We start from the raw sequence: 25443 nt of genomic DNA, 5'->3' as shown, positions 1-25443 counted from the left end.
GTGCTAAGTAATAAAATGTAGCAACATTTTGTAAAATTCTAGTTTTCCTTGGATATATTGTTAGATTCAGATTTCTATGTTTTACTCACTGAAAAAAAACCACGAGACAGAAATTGGGCTTTCATACTGTATACTGAGCTGATGAGGCCCACTTCACAGTGTATGACAACATCAGATTAGGTTGGACACAGGTTATATAGTCAGGTTCCAATAGTCATGTTCCAATGCTTTATAATGTCACATTATTCTCCTTTATGTTCTTCCACTATCTGGTTATACACTGGCAACACATCCCTCTATTAAAGAACACAGGCTCTCCACTAAACACTCCTCATCCTGTCCGTCACCCTCAGTCAGTAAAGGCAGTAATAAAAGTTGTATACCGGAGTAAAGAATTGTGGATAACTACAAGGTTTTAATTTGAGGTGCTGATAATTAACATGAATATGTGATCTGGAAATAAATGCACATGTAGCAGCAGCCCATGATAATGCCACCACGTCTTTGACATTCCTATTGTGTTACACACTATGATTCCATGGTTGCATCTCAAAATGGCACCCTATTCCGTTTATAATGTACTACTTTTGAACAGAGTCATATGGGCCATGGTCAAATGTAGTGCACTATACCGGGAATAGTGTACCATTTGGGTCATAACCCATGTAACAGGGACTGGGGATGTCACACAGTCCCACACGGTATGAATTAGTGGAACAGGTTAAAATAGACTAGTTTCATTAAATGCAGAGAACAGCTCCTGTATATTTGAGAGGAAATAATGAACGACTTATGGTCTATTAATAAAGAAATCTGTGATTAGTGTTTTATACCTTCTCAACACTTCTCAGTCTTCTGGGGTTAATTTAACATGGTGTTGACAAGACCACTGTGAAGGACCCTGTATATATATATATATATATATATATATATATATATATATATATATATATATATATATATATATATATAACACCTCATCCTCTATGGGGAACATTTCTTCCACACAGAAAGCTTCTCCTAAAGTGGACTACTCTATAACACCTAGTCCTCTGTGGGAAATTGCCTTCACCTTTTTGATATGTCTTGCACACTGTCTGTGATAGCTTCCTATATAGCTGGGCACAATTCCTCTCTAACCAAAGTAGAACAGAGCTCTAACAACACATTTTTGAAAAGCCACCTCCATTGCAACAGACAACCGATAACTTACAAATATCGTGTGAAAAATGCCTTGTGTGAACTCTGTACAATCAGGTCGTGAAATGAAGTGCATATGAGCCATGTCTCTGAATAGTTTGAGTGATATTGCAAATAAATCTGACATTACATGACACTTGTATTAGTATTACCACAGCTTCCCTGCTTAAAGATTATCCTGTTTTGCAAACAACTAAACAAGGCTGTATTGAGTTAAGTAGCTTATCTTGAATCTTCCCGGACTTACCCAATGATTTCACCATGCAAATTGAAAAAACTATTTTGATAAGGGAAAGATCTACATTTAATGTGGGAGAGGGCTGGTCCAACTCAAGGGGTCGTAAAAAAAAAGCACCCCCATCCCAAAAGTTACAAATATTTTTACATTACCCTCCATTTACATTACCCTCCCTTTACATTACCCTCCCCCTCATAGAATTAACTAAAAATAATGTTTAATGTTTACGACCACAAACAACAATGACTCGTCGTTGCCACGCAGGGCTACGGGCCAGAGGGTTGAGGGTTCGCCGACCACCACAGACGAGCTCACTCTCCCTGCCTGTTTCATTACACTACAATCCGAGCCAGCAACAGATAAAAATCAGCTAGGGGGAAATCAGATGTTCAACATTTTGATGCCATATTTGTAATTATATTAAATATATAAACACCAGTCTCAACGTCAACAGCAAAGAGGCGACTCTGGGATGCTGCCCTTCTAGGCAGAGTTGCAAATAATTTTTTATTTTTTTTAAATTATAAACTTGGATTAGCTAACAATGAGCCATTGGAACACAGGAGTGATGGTTGCTGATAATGGGCCTCTGTACGCCTACAGTTGAAGTCGGAAGTTTACATACACTTAGGCTGGAGTCATTAGAACTCACTTTTCAACCACTCCACAAATGTCTTGTTAACAAACTATAGCTTTGGCAAGTCGGTTAGGACATCTACTTTGTGCATGACAAGTAATTTTTACAACAATTGTTTACAGACAGATTCTTTCACTTATAATTCACTGTATCACAATTCCAGTGGGTCAGAAGTTTACATACACTAAGTTGACTTTGCCTTTAAACAGCTTGGAAAATTCCAGAAAATTATGTCATGGCTTTAGAAGCTTCTGATAGGCTAATTGACATCGTTTGAGTCCATTGGAGGTGTACCTGTGGATGTATTTAAGGCCTACCTTCAAACTCAGTGCCTCTTTGCTTGACATCATGGGATTTTTTTTTAAATCAGCCAAGACCTCAGAAGAAAAATCCACAAGCCTAGTACATTCTTGGGAGCAATGTTGTGGGGGTGCTTTGCTGCAGAAGAGACTGGTGCACTTCACAAAATAGATGGCGTCATGAGGCAGGAAAATGACGTGGAAATATTGAAGCAACATCTCAAGACGTCAGTCAGGAAGTTAAAGCTTGGTCGCGAATGGGTCCAAATAGACAATGACCCCAAGCATACTTCCAAAGTTTTGGCAAAATGGCTTAAGGACAACAAAGTGAAGGTATAGGAGTGGCCATCACAAAGCCCTGACCTCAATCCTATAGAACATTTGTGGGCAGAACTGAAAAAGTGTGTGCAAGCAAGGAGGCCTACAAACCTGACTCAGTTGCACCAGCTCTGTCAGGAGGGATGGGCCAAAATTCACACAACTTATTATGGGAAGCTTGTGGAAGTCTACCAGAAACATTTGACCCAAGTTCAACAATTTAAAGGCAATGCTACCAAATACTAATTGAGTGTATGTACACTTCTGTCCCACTGGGAATGTGATGAAAGAAATAATAGCTTAAATAAATCATTCTCTCTACCATTATTCTGATATTTCACATTCTTAAAATAAAGTGGTGATCCTAACTGACCTAAGATATGGAATTTTTACTAGAATGAAATGGCAGGAATTGTCATGCCCTGACCGTAGAGAGCATTTTATGTCTCTATTTTTGATTTGGTCAGGGTGTGATTTGGGTGGGCATTCTATGTTCATGTTTCTATGTTTTCTATTTCTTTGTGTATGGCCAGGTATGGTTCTCAATCAGGGACAGCTGTCTATCGTTGTCTCTGATTGGGAATCATACTTAGGTAGCTTTTTTCCCCTCCTTCTGTGTGGGATCTGGTTCTTCGTTTGTGTACAGTTAGTTTGCACAACGAAGCTGGTCGGTCGTTGGTTTCTTTATTGTTTTGTTTTGTCTAAAGTTTCACTTCAGTAATAAATATTATGTGGAACTCAAGGAACGCTGCGCCTTGGTCTCATCCTTCTGACGACAGCCGTTACAGGAATTGTGAAAAATGTTTAAATGTTTTTGGCTAAGGTGTATGTAAACGTCCGACTTCAACTGTATGTAGATATTCCATTTGGAAAAATCTGCTGTTTCCAGCTACAATAGTAATTTACAACATTAGCAATGTCTACACTGTATTTCTGATCAATTTGATGTTATTTTAATGGATAAAAAAGTTGATTTTCTTTCAAAAACAAGGATATTTCTAAGTGACCCCAAACTTTTGAACAGCAGTGTATGTCTGAATATCGACCATAAATCCACATGAACAGCCAAACAAGAAACAGTATACCTTTTTCCATATAACGCCTACTGAGGTATAGGTGATGATAAAAATGTTGATAAGCAGAGAATAACATATCTGACTCTGAACATCGACCATAAATCCAAACATAACAACCTACAGTACAAAGCAAAAATGTTTTCATATAATGTCTGCTGAGATATTGGTTGTCTATTATATGTGGGCCACAGTAATGAGGTTGTGAAAGAAGGACAGACAGCAGGATCCTGAGCTCAGTTTTTCCACCAGTCATCATTCTCACATGCTCCATCTGTCCCTCCCGCCATCCCTACCTCCCTCCCTCCCTCCCCCTGCCTTCCTCCCTCCCTCCCCTCCCCTGCCTCCCTTCCTCCCCTCCCCTGCCTCCCTCCCTCCCCTCCCCTGCCTCCCTCCCCCTGCCTCTTTACTTCCTTCCCCTACCTCCTTTCCTTCCTCCCCTGCCTGCCTGCCTGCCTGCCTGCCTCCCTCGCCTGCCTGCCTGCCTGCCTGCCTGCCTGCCTGCCTGCCTGCCTGCCTGCCTGCCTCCCTCCCTCCCTCCCTCCCTCCCTCCCTCCCTCCCTCCCTCGCCTGCATGCCTGCCTCTCTCTCTCTCTCTCCCCCTGCCTCCCTCCCTCCCCTACATCCTCTCCCTGTCATTCCCCCTCTCTCCATGTCATTCCCCATCTCTCCCCCTCACTCCCGTCTCTACCCTTCTCTCCCCATCTCACCCCGTCACTCCCGTCTCTACCCCGACTCTCCCCATCTTTCTCAGTCTCTAACCCTCTCTCCCCTACCGCCTTCTCCTCTCCAGTACCCCGTCTCTCCTCTCCCCCTAACCCTCTCTCCCCTACCCCTTTATCTCTCCTCTCCCCCTGCCCCTCTCTCCCCTACCCCTTTATCTCTCCTCTCCCCCTACCCCTTTATCTCTCCTCTCCCCCTACCCCTTTCTCTCCTCTCTCCCCCTACCCCTTTATCTCTCCTCTCCCCTACCCCTTTATCTCTCCTCTCCCCCTATCCCTTTATCTCTCCTCTCCCCTACCCCTTTATCTCTCCTCTCCCCCTACCCCTTTATCTCTCCTCTCCCCTACCCCTGTCTCTCCTCTCCCCTACCCCTTTCTCTCCTCTCCCCTACCCCTTTATCTCTCCTCTCTCCCCTACCCCCTCATCTCTCCTCTCCCCCTACATCTCTCCTCTACCCTCCCCCTACCCCTCTCTACTCTACCCCTTTATCTCTCCTCTACCCCTACCCCTCTCCTGCCACCCCTCTCTCCCCCTACCCCTCTCTTTCCTAGCCATCCTAGGGGTGGGGTCGTGGTGTAGACTAGCCTGTGCTGATCCGCTAAGCGACACCTATGCAGCAACCCTGGTTTAACAGGAGGCCGGAGCTGCCTCAGAGAATCTAATTGTGACTGTAATGCAGACACATGGGAGCTGTGGTGTGGTGTAAAACGTACATGCACACCAGCAGTTGGCTGGACGGAAGGTACTTCATCACTTTTTCCAGAACAAGTAATTAAAGTGCCACCTGCCGTGCCCACCGGAGAGGACACACACCTCGGCTGGGTTGACTTGGTGTCACGGCATCTCTCCCCCTCTCCCCATCACAGTCCAGTACAAAATCTCAGAATATCGCAATGCTGATTACACAAGCCCATATCAAAGTGGTGTTTTTGTTTACCTACCTAACCCCTGAATTAAAGAATGGATTCAGTGTGCTGTGGCTGCATTCCCGTACTGGGAGCACTGGCACGGATCAGTGTATTGGTTCATTTTCTTTCTCTCTGATATCATTTTTTGGAGAGGATTTATACAGACCATCTAACAGATTGTGTGGCAAGCAACCCTACCCATCATATCCGTCCAAGTTGGATTCTTTCAGAACAGAGAGAGCGTGACCCATTCTTTCAGTGACTGTGAAGAGAGAAAGACAAGAGAAAATAAATAGTTAATGTGTTAATGAAGGAGAGATGAAATCAAATGGCTGGCACAAAAAAAATACTTTTAGTAACTCTAGCCAATGTTAGTTTGGCATGTGGCTGTGATGAACATATGGTGGTGTCTGTCAAGCAGAATTTATACTTGTATGCTGTTTGCATTTTTAATCAAGAAAATAGAAGCAGTACAAAAAGGCTGGCTCCTGAGTGTTAAAGCTCCTCTCGCTTATGCAAAACACAGTCAGCAATGATACTACTCATGTTCATTATCTGGTTATAACACTACATATTACAAGTACATACAACACTACTACATTTATACAGTGCCTTCGAAAAGTATTCAGACCCCTTGACTTTTTCCAAATTTTGTTAGGTTACAGCCTTATTCTAAAATTGATTAAAAAGTTGTTTTCCCCTCATCAATTTAGGGGTTCCCGAGTGGCACAGCGGTCTAAGGCCTGCATCGCAATGCTAGAGGCGTCACTACAGACCCTGGTTCGGTCCCGGGCTGTATCACAAATGGCCGTGATCTGGAGTCCCACAGGGCGGCGCACAATTGGCCCAGTGTCGTCCGGGTTAGAGGAGGGTTTGGCCCGGGGTAGGACGTCACTGTAAATAAGAATTTTGTTCTTACCTGACTTGCCTAGTTAAATAAAGGTTATATCAAAAATCTATAAACAAACCCCATAGTGGCAAAGCAAAAACAAGTTTTAAGAAAAGTTGGCACATTTATTTAAAATAAAAAACTGAAATATAACATGTACATAAGTATTCAGACCCTTTACTCAGTATTTTGTTGAAGCACCTTTGGCAGCGATTACAGACTTGAGTCTTCTTGGGTATTACGCTACAATCTTAGCACACCTGTTATTGGAGAGTTTCTCCAATTCTTCTCTGCAGATCCTCTCAAGCTCTGTCAGGTTGGATGGGGAGCATAGCTGCACAGCTATTTTCAGCTCTCTCCAGAGATGTACGATCAGGTTCATGTCCAGGCTCTGGCTGGGCCACTCAAGGACATTCAGAGACTTGTCCCGAAGCCACTCCTGCATTGCCTTGGCTGTGTGCTTAGGGTGGTTGTCCTGTTGGAAGGTGAACCTTCGCTCCAGTCTGAGGTCCTGAGCATTCTGGAGCAGGTTTAAAATCTCTGTACTTTGCTCCGTTAATCGTTTCCTCGATCCAGACGAGTCCCAGTCCCTCCCGCTGAAAAACATCCCCACATCATGATACTGCCACCACCATGATTCACAGTAAGGACGGTGCCAGGTTTCCTCCAGACGTGACGCTTGGTATCAGGCAAAATAGTTATTGGTTTCATCAGACCAGAGAATCTTGTTTATCATGTTCTGATAGTCCTTTAGGTGCCTTTTGGAAAACTTCAATCAGGCTGTCATGTGCCTTTTACTGAGGAGTGGCTTCGGTCTGGCCACTCTACCATAAAGGCATGATTGGTTGAGCGCTGCAGAGATGGTTGTCCTTCTGGAAGGTTCTCCCATCTCCACAGAAGAACTCTAGAGCTCTGTCAGAGTGACCATTGGGTTCTTAGTCACCTCCCTGACCAAGGCCATTCTCACCCCGATTGCTCAGTTTGGCCGGGCGGCCAGCTCTAAGAAGAGTCTTGGTGGTTCCAAACTTCTTCCATTTAAGAATGATGGAGGCCACTATGTTCTTGGGGACCTTCAATGCTGCAGAAATGTTTTGGTACCCTTCCCCGATCTGTGCCTCGACACAATCATGTCTCGGAGCTCTCTGGACAATTCCTTCGACCTCATTGCTTGGTTTTTGCTCTGACATTTATATTTTAAATGTATTTTATTCAACCTTTATTTAACTAGGCAAGTCAATTAAGAACACATTCTTATTTACAACAACGGCCTACCTAAAGGCAAAAGGCCTCCTGCGGGAACGGGGCTGGGATTAAAAATAATAAAGGTTATAAAATATAGGACAAAACACTCATCACGACACCACAACAGTACATAAAGAGACAACAACACAACATGCTAGCAAAAACAACATGACAACAACACGATAGCAACTAGAGGTCAACCGATTAAATCGGCATTGCTAGTTAACTTATCATCTAATCACAGCCTACTTCAACTTCGCCAAACGTGGGATGATTTAACAAAAGCACATTCGTGAAAAAAGCACAATCATTGCACAAATATACCTAACCATAAACATCAATGCCTTTCTTAAAATCAATCCACAGAAGTATATTTTTTTAAGCCTCCAATATTTAGTTAAAAGAAATGCATGTTAGCAGGCAATATTAACTAGGGAAACTGTGTCACTTCTCTTGCGTTCAGTGCAAGCAGAGTCAAGGTATATGCAGCAGTTTGGGCCGCCTGGCTCGTTGCGAACTGTGTGAACACCATTTATTCCTAACAAAGACCGTAATTAATTTGCCAGAATCGTACATAATTATGACATAACATTGAAGGATGTGTAATGTAACAGCAATATTTAGACTTGGGGAGGCCATCCGTTCAATAAAATATGGAACGGTTTCGTATTTCACTGAAGGAATAAACGTTTTGTTTTCAAAATGATAGTTTCCAGATTTGACCATATTAATGACCAAACACTCGTATTTCTGTGTGTTTATTATAATTAAGTCTATGATTTTATATTTCATAGAGCAGTCTGATTGAGCGGTGGTAGGCAGCAGCAGGCTCGTAAGCATTCATTCAAACAGCACTTTTTGCCAGCAGCTCTTAGCAATGCTTGAGGCACAGTGCTGTTTATGACTTCAAGCCTACCAATTCAAGCCTATCAATTCCTGAGATTAGGCTGGCAATACTAAAGTGCCTATAAGAACATCCAATAGTCAAAGGTATATGAAATACAAATAGTATAGAGAGAAATAGTCAACGCGCCATAATTCCTATAATAACTACAACCTAAAACTACTTAACTGAGAATGTTGAAGACTCATGTTAAAAGGAACCACCAGCTTTCATATGTTCTCATGTTCTGAGCAAGGAACTTAAACGTTAGCTTTTTTACATGGCACAATATTGCACTTTTACTTTCTTCTCTAACACTATTTATTTGAGACTAAATAGATTTTATTTATGTATTATATTAAGTTAAAATAAAAGTGTTCATTCAGGATTGTTGTAATTGTCATTATTACAAACATATATATATATATATATATATATATATATATATATATACAAAAAATATATAAAAAATAAATGTTTAAATCGGCCGATTAATCGGTATCTGCTTTTTTGGTCCTCCAATAATCGGTTTTGGCGTTGAAAATCATATTCGGTCGACCTCTAGAAGCAACACAACATGGCAGCAGCACAACATGGTAGTAGCACAAAACATGGTACAAACAATATTGGGCACAGACAAGCACTGTCAACTGTGGGACCTTAACTAGACAGGTGTGTGCCTTCCCAAATCATGTCCAATCAATTGAATTTACCACAGGTGGACTCCAATCAAGTTGTAGAAGCATCTCAAGGATGATCAATATAAACAGGGAGCACCTGAGTTCAATTTCGAGTCTCATAGCAAACGGTCTGAATACTTATGTAAATAAGTTATTTCTGGGGTTTTTTTATACATATTTTTTTATACATTATATGTAGTTATATGTAAATACATATTATATGTTGTTATTTGTACTACATATTATATGTTGTTATATGTACTACATATTATATGTTGTTATATGTACTACATATTATATGTTGTTATATGTTCTACATATTATATGTTGTTATTTGTTCTACATATTATATGTTGTTATATGTACTACATATTATATGTTGTTATTTGTACTACATATTATATGTTGTTATATGTACTACATATTATATGTTGTTATATGTACTACATATTATATGTTGTTATATGTACTACATATTATATGTTGTTATATGTACTACATATTATATGTTGTTATTTGTACTACATATTATATGTTGTTATTTGTACTACATATTATATGTTGTTATATGTACTACATATTATATGTTGTTATATGTACTACATATTATATGTTGTTATATGTACTACATATTATATCTTGTTATATGTACTACATATTATATGTTGTTATATGTACTACATATTATATGTTGTTATTTGTTCTACATATTATATGTTGTTATATGTACTACATATTATATGTTATATGTATTACATATTATATGTTATATGTATTACATATTATATGTTGTTATTTGTACTACATATTATATGTTGTTATATGTACTACATATTGTATGTTGTTATATGTACTACATATTATATGTTGTTATATGTTACTACATATTATATGTTGTTATATGTACTACATATTATATGTTGTTATTTGTACTACATATTATATGTTGTTATATGTACTACATATTATATGTTGTTATATGTACTACATATTATATGTTGTTATTTGTTCTACATATTATATGTTGTTATATGTACTACATATTATATCTTGTTATATGTACTACATATTATATCTTGTTATATGTACTACATATTATATCTTGTTATATGTACTACATATTATATGTTGTTATATGTACTACATATTATATGTTGTTATACGTACTACATATTATATGTTGTTCTTTGTACTACATATTATATGTTGTTATATGTACTACATATTATATGTTGTTATATGTACTACATATTATATGTTGTTATATGTACTACATATTATATCTTGTTATATGTACTACATATTATATCTTGTTATATGTACTACATATTATATGTAGTTATATGTACTACATATTATATGTAGTTATATGTACTACATATTATGTTGTTCTTTGTACTACATATTATATGTTGTTCTTTGTACTACATATTATATGTTGTTATATGTACTACATATTATATGTAGTTATATGTACTACATATTATGTTGTTCTTTGTACTACATATTATATGTTGTTATATGTTCTACATATTATATGTAGTTATATGTACTACATATTATATGTTGTTCTTTGTACTACATATTATATGTTGTCAAATGTATTACATATTATATGTAGTTATATGTACTATTATATGTTGTTCATATTATATGTTGTTATATGTACTTATTATATGTACTACATATTATATGTTGTACAATATTATATGTTGTCAAATTATTACATATTATATGTTGAAATATGTACTACATATTATATGTTGTTATATGTACTACATATTATATGTTATATGTACTACATATTATATCTTGTTATATGTACTACATATTATATGTTGTTATATGTACTACATATTATATGTTGTTCTTTGTACTACATATTATATGTTGTTATTTGTACTACATATTATATGTTGTTATTTGTACTACATATTATATGTTGTTATTTGTACTACATATTATATGTTGTTATATGTACTACATATTATATGTTATATGTACTACATATTATATGTTGTTCTTTGTACTACATATTATATGTTGTTCTTTGTACTACATATTATATGTTGTTCTTGTATTACATATTATATGTTGTTATTTGTACTACATATTATATGTTGTTATATGTACTACATATTATATGTTGTTATATGTACTACATATTATATGTTGTTCTTTGTACTACATATTATATGTTGTTATATGTACTACATATTATATCTTGTTATATGTTGTTATTACTTTGTTGTTACATATTATATGTTGTTAAATGTACTACATATTATATGTTATATGTACTACATATTATATGTTATTTGTACTACATATTATATTATATGTACTATATGTACTACATATTATATCTTGTTATATTATATGTTGTTCTTTGTACTACATATTATATGTTGTTCTTTGTACTACATATTATATGTTGTTATTTGTACTACATATTATATGTTGTTACATGTATTACATATTATATGTTGTTATTTGTACTACATATTATATGTTGTTATTTGTACTACATATTATATGTTATATGTACTACATATTATATCTTGTTATTTGTACTACATATTATATGTTGTTATATGTATTACATATTATATGTTGTTATATGTACTACATATTATATGTTGTTATTTGTACTACATATTATATGTTGTTCTTTGTACTACATATTATATGTTGTTCTTTGTACTACATATTATATGTTGTTATATGTATTACATATTATATGTTGTTATATGTACTACATATTATATGTTGTTATATGTACTACATATTATATGTTGTTATATGTACTACATATTATATGTTGTTATTTGTACTACATATTATATGTTATATGTACTACATATTATATCTTGTTATTTGTACTACATATTATATGTTGTTATATGTACTACATATTATATGTTGTTATATGTACTACATATTATATGTTGTTCTTTGTACTACATATTATATGTTGTTATTTGTACTACATATTATATGTTGTTCTTTGTACTACATATTATATGTTGTTATATGTACTACATATTATATGTTGTTAAATGTATTACATATTATATGTTGTTATATGTACTACATATTATATGTTATATGTACTACATATTATATCTTGTTATATGTACTACATATTATATGTTGTTATATGTACTACATATTATATGTTGTTATATGTACTACATATTATATGTTGTTATTTGTACTACATATTATATGTTGTTATATGTACTACATATTATATCTTGTTATATGTACTACATATTATATGTTGTTATATGTACTACATATTATATGTTGTTATATGTACTACATATTATATGTTATATATGTTGTTATTTGTATTACATATTATATGTTGTTATATGTACTACATATTATATGTTGTTCTTTGTACTACATATTATATGTTGTTATTTGTACTACATATTATATGTTGTTATTTGTACTACATATTATATGTTGTTATTTGTACTACATATTATATGTTATATGTACTACATATTATATGTTGTTATATGTACTACATATTATATGTTGTTATATGTACTACATATTATATGTTATATGTACTACATATTATATCTTGTTATATGTACTACATATTATATCTTGTTATATGTACTACACATTATATGTTGTTATATGTACTACATATTATATGTTATATGTACGACATATTATATCTTGTTATATGTACTACATATTATATCTTGTTATATGTATTACATATTATATGTTGTTATATGTACTACATATTATATCTTGTTATATGTACTACATATTATTGAAGTTGGTGTGTAATTCTAAATCCTAAATCCGCTGCAGTGCAGGGCAGAATTTGTACAGGTAGAAAGAGGTCAAATGTTTGTTTGGGGGGAAGGATACAGGAAGGACAGATTACTATGATGGAAATACGCAACAGCAGATGGGTGAGTCGATACATTGGGATGTGGGTTTATCAGTCAAACACTGGCGACAAAGGGAGAGAGAGGTTGACAGGGAGATGGCTGGTGTAGTGGACAGGAGGGATGTTGACAGGGAGATGGCTGGTGGAGTGGACAGGAGGGAGGTTGACAGGGAGATGGCTGGTGGAGTGGACAGGAGGGAAGTTGACAGGGAGATGGCTGGTGGAGTGGACAGGGGAGAGGTTGACAGGGGGAGAAAGGTTGACAGGGGGAGAGAGGTTGACAGGGGGAGAGAGGTTGACAGGGGGAGAGAGGTTGACAAGGGGAGAGAGGTTGACAAGGGGAGAGAGGTTGACAAGGGGAAGGCTAGTGGAGGAGACAGGGGGAGAGAGATGGACAGGGGGAGAGAGGTTGACAGGGGGAAAGAGATTGACAGGGGGAGAGAGGTTGACAGGGGGAGAGAGGTTGACAGGGGAGAAAGGTTGACGGGGAGGTGGCTAGTGGAGGAGACAGGGGAGAGAGGTTGACAGGGGAGGTGGCTAGTGGAGGAGACAGGGGAGAGAGGTTGACAGGGGGAAGGCTAGTGGAGGAGACAGGGGAGAGAGGTTGATGGGGAAGGCTAATGGGGGAGACAGGGGGAGAGAGATGGACAGGGGGAGAGAGGTTGACAGGGGAGAGAGGTTGACGGGGGAGGTGGCTAGTGGAGGAGACAGGGGAGAGAGGTTGACAGGGGAGGTGGCTAGTGGAGGAGACAGGGGAGAGAGGTTGACAGGGGGAAGGCTAGTGGAGGAGACAGGGGAGAGAGGTTGATGGGAAAGACTAGTGGAGGAGACAGGGGAGAGAGGTTGATGGGGAAGGCTAATGGGGGAGACAGGGGGAGAGAGATGGACAGGGGGAGAGAGGTTGACAGGGGAGAGAGGTTGACGGGGAAGGCTAGTGGAGGAGACAGGGGAGAGAGGTTGACAAGGGGAAGGCTAGTGGAGGAGACAGGGGAGAGAGGTTGATGGGAAAGACTAGTGGAGGAGACAGGGGAGAGAGGTTGATGGAGAAGGCTAGTGGAGGAGACAGGGGGAGAGAGGTTGATGGGGAAGGCTAGTGGAGGAGACAGATTGAGAGAGGTTGATGGGGAGGTGGCTAGTGGAGGAGACAGGGTGAGAGAGATTGACAGGGGGAAGGCTAGTGGAGGAGACAGATTGAGAGAGATTGATGGGAAAGACTAGTGGAGGAGACAGGGGAGAGAGGGGTTGACAGGGAGGTGGCTAGTGGAGGAGACAGGGGAGAGAGGTTGATGGGGAAGGCTAGTGGAGGAGACAGGGGGAGGAGAGAGGTTGATGGGGAAGGCTAGTGGAGGAGACAGGGAGAGAGAGGTTGACAGGGAGGTGGCTAGTGGAGGAGACGGGGGAGAGAGGTTGACAGGGGGGTGGCTAGAGGAGGAGACAGATTGAGAGAGGTTGATGGGGAAGGCTAGTGGAGGAGACAGGGGAGAGAGGTTGATGGGGAAGGCTAGTGGAGGAGACAGGGAGAGAGAGGTTGACAGGGAGGTGGCTAGTGGAGGAGACAGGGGGAGAGAGGTTGATGGGGAAGGCTAGTGGAGGAGACAGGGGGAGAGAGGTTGATGGGGAAGGCTAGTGGAGGAGAGACAGGGAGAGAGAGGTTGACAGGGAGGTGGCTAGTGGAGGAGACAGATTGAGAGAGGTTGATGGGGAAGGCTAGTGGAGGAGACAGGGGAGAGAGGTTGATGGGGAAGGCTATCAGAGGAGACAGGGGAGAGAGGTTGATGGGGAAGGTTAGTGGAGGAGACAGGGGGAGAGAGGTTGATGGGGAAGGCTAGTGGAGGAGACAGGGAGAGAGAGGTTGACAGGGGGAAGGCTTGTGGAGGAGACAGGGGAGAGAGGCTGACAGGGAGATGGCTAGTGGAGGAGACAGGGGAGAGAGGTTGACAGGGAGGTGGCTAGTGGAGGAGACAGGGGGAGAGGGTGGCACGCCATGGAGAGGAGAACCCATGTTCCTGAATCTCTAGAGACTGGGTTACTGTCACAATGTATCGGCTTGCCCACCATTGCAAACACACACACAAGCACCCCCCACCACACCACACACACACACACTCAGATGCCAGTGAATAGTGAAAATGGGGGAACGGGGTGCCATACCGCAGATGGCATCACAAGCCCATGCCCCACTTAGCATTTCTGGGGCATCTCCTCTCCGTCTGAGCGGGTTAGTCCCAGCTGTACCAACCCATCACACACATCACAGGTTCCACCATGACTGATGTGACACTTGCAGATGAGTATTGTTGTGTGAGAATGTGCATCATTATTATCAGCAGGACCACATTAATATTTCATGAGTGGATGTCCTGGTCCCTGTCCCCGTCTCTGGTACCAGGGGATGTCCTGGTCCCTGTTCCCGTCTCTGGTACCAGGGGATGTCCTGGTCCCTGTCCCCGCCTCTGGTACGAGGAGATGTCCTGGTCCATGTCCCCGCCTCTGGTACGGGGGGATGTCCTAGTCCATGTCCCCGTTTCTGGTACCAGGGGATGTCCTGGCCCCTGGCCCAGTCTGTGGTAGCAGGGGATGTCCTGGTCCATGTCCCCGCCTCTGGTACCAGGGAATGTCCTGGTCCCTGTCCCCGTCTCTGGTACCAGGGGATGTCTTGGTCCATGTCCCCGTTTCTGGTACCAGGGGATGTCCTGGTCCCTGTCCCCGTCTCTGGTACGAGGAGATGTCCTGGTCCATGTCCCCGCCTCTGGTACGAGGAGATGTCCTGGTCCATGTCCCAATTTCTGGTACCAGGGGATGTCCTGGTCCCTGTCCCCGCCTCTGGTACGAGGAGATGTCATGGTCCATGTCCCCGTTTCTGGTACCAGGGGATGTCCTAGTCCCTGTCCCCGCCTCTGGTACCAGGGAATGTCCTGGTCCCTGTCCCTGCCTCTGGTACCAGGGGATGTCCTGGTCCCTGTCCCTGTCTCTGGTACCAGGGGATGTCTTGGTCCATGTCCCCGTTTCTGGTACCAGGGGATGTCCTGGTCCCTGTCCCTGTCTCTGGTACCAGGGGATGTCTTGGTCCATGTCCCCGTTTCTGGTACGAGGGGATGTCCTAGTCCATGTCCCCGTTTCTGGTACCAGGGGATGTCCTGGCCCCTGTCCCTGTCTCTGGTACCAGGGGATGTCTTGGTCCATGTCCCCGTTTCTGGTACCAGGGGATGTCCTGGTCCCTGTCCCTGTCTCTGGTACGAGGAGATGTCCTGGTCCATGTCCCCGCCTCTGGTACGAGGAGATGTCCTGGTCCATGTCCCCGTTTCTGGTACCAGAGGATGTCCTGGTCCCTGTCCCCGCCTCTGGTACGAGGGGATGTCCTGGTCCCTGTCCCTGCCTCTGGTACCAGGGGATGTCCTGGTCCCTGTCCCCGCCTCTGGTACCAGGGGATGTCCTGGTCCTGGTCCATGTCCCCGTTTCTGGTACCAGGGGATGTCCTGGTCCCTGTCCCCGTCTCTGGTACGAGGAGATGTCCTGGTCCATGTCCCCGCCTCTGGTACGAGGAGATGTCCTGGTCCATGTCCCCGTTTCTGGTACCAGAGGATGTCCTGGTCCCTGTCCCCGCCTCTGGTACGAGGAGATGTCATGGTCCATGTCCCCGCCTCTGGTACCAGGGGATGTCCTGGTCCCTGTCCCCGTCTCTGGTACCAGGGAATGTCCTGGTCCCTGTCCCCATCTCTGGAACCAGGGGATGTCCTGGTCCCTGTTCGACCCTTGTATTGTCACATCAACATGATGTTGATGGACAGCATGTTGTGTACATACACTACAAAACTATGCTGATAACATCTGCTATTCAGAAGCTATCCTGTTCATTGAAAAATCTGCATCGAAGAAGAATTTGCATATCTCAGCCACATGACTGAATTTGACTTCTTACTCCTAAGAAATAAGACAAGTAGGTGGCCAGTATGTTGCAATAAACTTGTCAACTATTAACTAAATATATTTAGAAATAACACATGTGAGCAGTCAGCATAGTACCTCAGTGAGCATAGTACATCAGCCAGAATAGTACATCAGCCAGCATAGTACATCAGTCAGCATAGTGCATCAGTCAGCATAGTACATCAGCCAGAATAGTACATCAGCCAGCATAGTACATCAGTCAGCATAGTGCATCAGTCAGCATAGTGCATCAGTCAGCATAGTACATCAGCCAGAATAGTACATCAGCCAGCAAAATACATCAGTCAGCAAAGTACATCAGCCAGCTAAGTACATCAGTCAGCATAGTACATCAGTCAGCATAGTACATCAGTCAGCATAGTACATCAGTCAGCATAGTACATCAGCCAGCATAGTACATCAGTCAGCATAGTACCTCAGTGAGCATAGTACATCAGTCAGTATAGTACCTCAGTCAGCATAGTACATCAGCCAGCAAAGTACATCAGCCAGCAAAGTACATCAGTCAGCATAGTACATCAGCCAGCATAGTACATCAGCCAGCATAGTACCTCAATGAGCATAGTACATCAGTCAGTATAGTACATCAGTCAGCATAGTACATCAGCCAGCATAGTACATCAGTCAGCATAGTACCTCAGTGAGCATAGTACATCAGTCAGTATAGTACCTCAGTGAGCATAGTACCTCAGTCAGCATAGTACATCAGTCAGCATAGTACCTCAGTACCTCAGTCAGCATAGTACCTCAGTCAGCATAGTACCTCAGTCAGCATAGTACCTCAGTCAGCATAGTACATCAGTCAGCATAGTACCTCAAACAGCATAGTGCATCAGTCAGAATAGTACCTCAGTCAGCATAGTGCATCAGTCAGCATAGTACTTCAGTCAGCATAGTGCATCAGTCAGTATAGTACCTCAGTCAGCATAGTACCTCAGTTAGCATAGTACCTCAGTTAGCATAGTACATCAGTCAGCATAGTACCTCAGTCAGCATAGTAAATAAGTCAGCATAGTGCATCAGTCAGCATAGTACATCAGTCAGCATAGTGCATCAGTCAGCATAGTGCATCAGTTAGCATAGTAGATCAGTCAACATAGTACATCAGTCAGCATAGTACCTCAGTCAGCATAGTAAATAAGTCAGCATAGTGCATCAGTCAGCATAGTGCATCAGTCAGTATAGTACATCAGTCAGCATAGTACATCAGTCAGCATAGTACCTCAGTCAGCATAATAGCTCAGTCAGCATAGTAAATGAGTCAGCATAGTACATCAGTCAGCATAGTACATCAGTCAGCATAGTGCATCAGTCAGTATAGTACATCAGTCAGCATAGTATAGTGCATCAGTCAGCATAGTACATCAGTCAGCATAGTACCTCAGTCAGCATAATAGCTCAGTCAGCATAGTAAATAAGTCAGCATAGTACATCAGTCAGCATAGTACATCAGTCAGCATAGTACATCAGTCAGCATAGTACATCAGTCAGCATAGTGCATCAGTCAGCATAGTACATCAGTCAGCATAGTACATCAGTCAGCATAGTACCTCAGCCAGCATAGTACATCAATCAGCATAGTGCATCAGTCAGCATAGTACCTCAGTCAGCATAGTACCTCAGTCAGCATAGTGCATCAGTCAGCATAGTGCATCAGTCAGCATAGTACCTCAGTCAGCATAGTACCTCAGTCAGCATAGTGCATCAGTCAGCATAGTGCATCAGTCAGCATAGTGCATCAGTCAGCATAGTACCTCAGTCAGCATAGTACATCAGTCAGCATAGTACCTCAGTCAGCATAGTACCTCAGTCAGCATAGTACATCAGTCAGCATAGTACATCAGTCAGCATAGTACATCAGTCAGCATAGTGCATCAGTCAGCATAGTGCATCAGTCAGCATAGTACCTCAGTCAGCATAGAACATCAGTCAGCATAGTACCTCAGTCAGCATAGTACCTCAGCCAGCATAGTGCATCAGTCAGCATAGTACATCAGTCAGCATAGTGCATCAGTCAGCATAGTACCTCAGTCAGCATAGTACCTCAGTCAGCATAGTACCTCAGCCAGCATAGTGCATCAGTCAGCATAGTACATCAGTCAGCATAGTACATCAGTCAGCATAGTACATCAGTCAGCATAGTACCTCAGCCAGCATAGTACATCAATCAGCATAGTGCATCAGTCAGCATAGTACCTCAGTCAGCATAGTACCTCAGTCAGCATAGTGCATCAGTCAGCATAGTGCATCAGTCAGCATAGTGCATCAGTCAGCATAGTACCTCAGTCAGCATAGTACCTCAGTCAGCATAGTACATCAGTCAGCATAGTACATCAGTCAGCATAGTGCATCAGTCAGCATAGTGCATCAGTCAGCATAGTGCATCAGTCAGCATAGTACCTCAGTCAGCATAGAACATCAGTCAGCATAGTACCTCAGTCAGCATAGTACCTCAGCCAGCATAGTGCATCAGTCAGCATAGTGCATCAGTCAGCATAGTGCATCAGTCAGCATAGTACATCAGTCAGCATAGTACATCAGTCAGCATAGTACATCAGTCAGCATAGTGCATCAGTCAGCATAGTACCTCAGTCAGCATAGTACCTCAGTCAGCATAGTATATCAGTCAGCATAGTACCTCAGTCAGCATAGTATATCAGTCAGCATAGTACCTCAGTCAGCATAGTATATCAGTCAGCATAGTACATCAGTCAGCATAGTATATCAGTCAGCATAGTACCTCAGTCAGCATAGTACATCAGTCAGCATAGTGCATCAGTCAGCATAGTACATCAGTCAGCAATGTGCATCAGTCAGCATAGTACTTCAGTCAGCATAGTACCTCAGCCAGCATAGTACCTCAGCCAGCATAGTACCTCAGCCAGCATAGTACCTCAGCCAGCATAGTACCTCAGTCAGCATAGTACCTCAGTCAGCATAGTACCTCAGTCAGCATAGTATATCAGTCAGCATAGTACATCAGTCAGCATAGTATATCAGTCAGCATAGTACATCAGTCAGCATAGTACATCAGGATGCACAACTGCAACACATACTTCTACCGGACTGTCATTATATTGTGATAACGACATTAACATTCAGTAGTTCAAATAAATGGCTGATCCATTTGTCACCTTCCCAATTCAGAGGACTAATAACATCATCAATAACAGAGATTATAACATCATCAAACGCAGTTGGTCCCTGGCCACTGCAGGCCCAGAATTATACATTTAATTTATATTTGGTAAAGTGTATTTTAATGGCTCCTCGTCCACCACTCATCCCTTGCACTCCCCCCGGGGGGAACACATCATCAGCAAATCTATTCCATACATAGTGCCCTACTTTCGACCAGAGCCCTATGGGCCCTATTGGCACTGGTCAAAAGTAGTGTACTATATAGGGATTAAGATGCCAATTGGGATGTAACCAGATTATATTACTATTTGAATTGCTTCTGGAAGCAGCATTCATTAACGTATGCACAGACACACACACACAATGGTAGCAGCATTAATACACTCACGCACGGACAAATGGGGGGGTGGAGGAGGGGGAGGGGGAGGGGGAGAGGAGGAGGAACAGATGGGTCTAGCCCCCAATAGGTCAGGTTACTCAGTGACTGAGGAGAGGAGGAGAGGAGAGAAGAAGAGGAGACACTGGTCCTGTCATTACATGTGAGATGCACTTCAGAGACCCTTCACGCACGCACGTAAACACACACACACACACACACGCACGCAAACATACACACACACGCACGCAAACATACACACACGCACGCACGCAATCACACACACTTGAATTTATTCAATTCAGGAAATTGAATGAATGGAATTAAAAGGGATTGACCCTGGTGGACAGCATGGTGTTGATGTGATAGTGAAGCAGTGAAGGGTGAGTGATGTGAGTGGATAAGGCCTGAGGGCAGAACAGCACCTAACCCAGGAATAACTGTCTCAGGGCAGGGAAACCACACAGTACTCTGAGGGACAAAAGAACATCTGTTGTCAGATGTACGGTTGTGCCCAGCCCACACACGAGTCTAATGAGATATCAAACTTTAGCAGACGTTTTATCCATATTTCACTGTGAATGTGATCTGCACGAACTTTGGGGGAAATGCCTTTAAAAGGCGAATTGTTGGCTGTCCAGCGCTAGACCCATCTATGAATTGAATCCCGGCCTTAAAAATGCAGTGAGAGAGCAATTTTTTTCACAATATGTGTATCTGATAGAGTGTCACCATCTTACCAAATAAGCCACACAGGACCACACCCCTGACATAACATTCTCATGGGACACTTACTGGTCACATCAGCTTTGATGTCTGCTAGCTGAAAGAGGGGTGCCACATCATCTCTGTAGATCTGGTAGGCCTCTTTCTTATGACTGGCAGGGTTCACAAACACCTTCAGGGACTTGGGCCTGTTCTGGAAACCTGCAAGACAAGAGCAGAATCAATCAAATGTATTGAAGCCTATTTATATCACAGTATAAAGTCCTGGTTTAGACCCCAAAAGATCCAGGAAAAAATAAAAAATTAAAAAGGGCAAACAAACAGGTCAACTTCTGCTTCAATGGGTTTTACAGTCCAGGTCCAGCACATCTGTTAGTCAGTGAAAGCAGCCATCCCACCTAGACGTGATCCGTTGTATCACTGTGTATTAAACATTGGTCTGAGACACCTGCTGTAAAATCACCTGAACAAAGAGTGAGATGAGTCTGCTTCCCTTCTAAAGGTCAGGAGGGTTGAGGCTAACGCTGACACAGCCTGAACTGTAGCCAGGGAGACAGGGGGAGTCTCCCTGGCTTCATGAATAAAGACAGATGCCCTGTAGGCCTCTCTCTCCTCCCCCGCTCTCTCTGCTCCCTCTATGTGTGCTCCCCCCTCTCTCTCCCCATGCCATCTCTCACCCTCCCTGTCCTCCCCCTGCCCTCTCTCTCCCCCATGCCATCTCTCACCCTCCCTGTCCTCCCCCTGCCCTCTCTCTCCCCATGCCATCTCTCACCCTCTCTGTGCTCCCCCTGCCCTCTCGCTCTCTCTCCCCATGCCATCTCTCACCCTCCCTGTCCTCCCCCTGCCCTCTCTCTCCCCATGCCATCTCTCGCCCTCTCTGTGCTCCCCCTGCCCTCTCACTCTCTCTCCCCATGCCATCTCTCACCCTCCCTGTCCTCCCCTGCCCTCTCGCTCTCTCTCCCATGCCATCTCTCGCCCTCCCTGTCCTCCCCTGCCCTCTCGCTCTCTCTCCCCATGCCATCTCTCGCCCTCTGTCCTCCCCCTGCCCTCTCGCTCTCTCCCCCATGCCATCTCTCGCCTCCTGTCCTCCCCTGCCCTCTCGCTCTCTCTCCCCATGCCATCTCTCGCCCTCTCCGTGCTCCCCCTGCCCTCTCGCTCTCTCTCCCCATGCCATCTCTCACCCTCCCTGTCCTCCCCCTGCCCTCTCGCTCTCTCTCCCCATGCCATCTCTCGTCCTCCCTGTCCTCCCCCTGCCCTCTCGCTCTCTCTCCCCATGCCATCTCTCGCCCTCTCCGTGCTCCCCCTGCCCTCTCGCTCTCTCTCCCCATGCCGTCTCTCGCCCTCCCTGTCCTCCCCCTGCCCTCTCGCTCTCTCTCCCCATGCCATCTCTCGCCCTCCCTGTCCTCCCCCTGCCCTCTCGCTCTCTCTCCCCATGCCATCTCTCGCCCTCCCTGTCCTCCCCCTGCCCTCTCGCTCTCTCTCCCCATGCCATCTCTCGCCCTCCCTGTCCTCCCCCTGCCCTCTCGCTCTCTCTCCCCATGCCATCTCTCGCCCTCCCTGTCCTCCCCCTGCCCTCTCGCTCTCTCTCCCCATGCCATCTCTCTCCCTGCCCTATCGCTCTCTCTCCCCATGCCATCTCTCGCCCTCCCTGTCCTCCCCCTGCCCTCTCGCTCTCTCTCCCCATGCCATCTCTCGCCCTCTCTGTGCTCCCCCTGCCCTCTCGCTCTCTCTCCCCATGCCATCTCTCGCCCTCCCTGTCCTCCCCCTGCCCTCTTGCTCTCTCTCCCCATGCCATCTCTCTCCCTGTCCTCCCCCTGCCCTCTCGCTCTCTCTCCCCATGCCATCTCTCTCCCTGTCCTCCCCCTGCCCCCTCTTTCCCCATGCCATCTCTCTCCCTGTCCTCCCCCTGCCCTCTCTCTCCCTGTCCTCCCCCTGCCCTCTCGCTCTCTCTCCCCATGCCATCTCTCTCCTTGTCCTCCCCCTGCCCTCTCTCTCCCCATGCCCTCTCTCTCTCTGTCCTCCCCCTGCCCTCTCGCTCTCTCTCTCCCTGTCCTCCCCCTGCCCTCTCGCTCTCTCTCCCCATGCCATCTCTCTCCCTGTCCTCCCCCTGCCCTCTCGCTCTCTCTCCCCATGCCATCTCTCACGCTCTCTGTGCTCCCCCTATCCTCTCTCTCCCCGCCCTCACGCTCTCTGTGCTCCCCCTGTCCTCTCTCTCCCCCTGCCCTCCACTAAGCACCTAGCCACTGAGCTCCTGAGTTTCCACACTCAATCATAATTAGGCAGAATTAGGGAGTGTTCCCTCCTGGGCCTTCCTGGAGCCTGGTGGAGACCCAGGGATCGATAGGGAGAGGCAGCACGCTGAACCCCTCATCCCCTCATGGTCTCCATTATCCCCCTCATTACTCTAATCCCTGGTGGTTGGTCCCTGAAGGTCCTGACTTCGACCCGCTAATGAGCCCTATGGCCCCTCAGCCTCTGCTCTGACAGACTCCCGCTCTGACCCCGGACCCAGACCCTCAGCCAGCCGCCCAGCTAGCTGCTCTTACATTACATTGTGATCACCAGGGTTTTGTGGACGCACCCGGGGTCACAGGTTCAATAGGAAAGGAACAAGCAACAATCCAGGAGGAGGTGCAGACAGAGAGGACCAACATCCAGGTCCCAGGGAGAGATTATGTCATGGGGGATGGGGAGAGAAGCTCAGGAAGGTACAGCAGGCCTGGAGATGTGACCCCAATCTCCCTCCAGTCTCTCTAGAGGACAGACAGATGAGGCTAGAGAGCAGGATCACATCTCCAGGCCCACTGGGCCTTCCTGCCCTGCTTTCCACTCCTCTCTATCCACCCCCTAAGACCTTCCGGTCCACTGTGGTGCTTCTATCTCTCCATCCACCCCCTAAGACCCTAGGGTCCACTGTGGTGCTCCTATCTCTCTATCCACCCCCTAAGATGTCCCGGTCCACTGTGGTGCTCCTATCTCTCTATCCACCCCCTAAGACCCTAGGGTCCACTGTGGTGCTCCTATCTCTCTATCCACCCCCTAAGATGTCCCGGTCCACTGTGGTGCTCCTATCTCTCTATCCACCCCCTAAGACCCTAGGGTCCACTGTGTTGCTCCTATCTCGCTATCGACCCCCTAAGTCCTTAGGTTCCACTGTGGTGCTCCTATCTCTCTATCCACCCCCTAAGACCTTCAGGTCCACTGTGGTGCTCCTATCTCTCTATCCACCCCCTAAGATGTCCCGGTCCACTGTGGTGCTCCTATCTCTCTATCCACCCCCTAAGACCCTAGGGTCCACTGTGTTGCTCCTATCTCGCTATCGACCCCCTAAGTCCTTAGGTTCCACTGTGGTGCTCCTATCTCTCTATCCACCCCCTAAGTCCTTAGGTTCCACTGTGGTGCTCCTATCTCTATATCCACCCCCTAAGACCTTCAGGTCCACTGTGACACTCTGGTCTCTCCATCCTCTCCCACTCCTCCAGGGTTCTGAGGCCCTGATGCTGGGAGCAGGTGCAGAAAGGATGCTGTCACTGCTTCCTGGGTTGGGGCTCAGGAGGAACTGGGTAGGCCAGGGGAAGGATCAGGAGGCTCAGCCCAGGAGGCTCAGGAGGGTTAGGAGGAGGTCAGGGGAGCCACGGGAGTTCATCATCACCCCAGTTTACTCCACACAGCCCACAGCCTCGCAGAGGGAGGGGAACACAGACACACACTAAAGCCACACTGTATCTGTTGATCATAGGACGGACGGACAGACAGACCTAGCTGTAAGATCGATCTATCAGACCATTGGCAACATGATCACTAGATTGTGCATTATTGTGCAGTTTGTTTTTGTAAACACCATACTGTGGATCACAACATTTATTATACTGTTAGTGACCATAGGTCATTGGAAACCTAATTAGGCAATTGGAACCCCATGACTGTAAATCCGGTTGGCCTTCTGCTTTCTAAAACAACATGAAACCTGAGTCTTCATATGATGCAGATAATTAGGCTGTTTCAGTCCAGTCCTCAGTAGAGCTTTCCTACAGGCTTCAGACTACACAGAGGATTATGTACCATAGCAACATGGCTGGCAGGGGAGCCAGGCTGGGGAGGGATCTCTCTCTTCAATCAGGGTTTAACTAAGTCCTCTCTCTCTCTCACCATGAGGCAAGGAAATGTTAACCATCAACACTGGATAACACACACAACATCAACATGGTCACTTTAGTTCACCCAAAAATGCATCAATATG

At 44.1% G+C, this 25443-nt stretch overlaps 1 protein-coding gene across 50 annotated transcripts in view; it reads right to left on the bottom strand.

Moving 5' to 3' along the window:
• Window positions 1-25443, bottom strand: part of cerkl (ceramide kinase-like) — a 104657-nt gene that overhangs the window by 44877 nt on the left and 34337 nt on the right. For 49 of the 50 annotated variants that reach the window (XM_052522599.1, XM_052522640.1, XM_052522641.1 and 46 more), the window contains exons 3-4: window positions 21273-21404; window positions 5595-5658 (exon numbers count right to left, since the gene is read on the bottom strand). In XM_052522599.1, coding sequence (XP_052378559.1) covers window positions 5595-5658; window positions 21273-21404 — 196 coding nt within the window. The remainder of the gene's footprint in view (window positions 1-5594; window positions 5659-21272; window positions 21405-25443) is intronic. The other variant, XM_052522651.1, reaches the window with a different exon arrangement.

Source organism: Oncorhynchus keta, chromosome 7 (genome assembly GCF_023373465.1).
Source record: "Oncorhynchus keta strain PuntledgeMale-10-30-2019 chromosome 7, Oket_V2, whole genome shotgun sequence".
Lineage (NCBI taxonomy): Eukaryota > Metazoa > Chordata > Actinopteri > Salmoniformes > Salmonidae > Oncorhynchus > Oncorhynchus keta.
The sequence above is the reverse complement of the archived record's forward strand: the minus strand, read 5'-3'. Positions and strand labels throughout refer to the sequence as shown.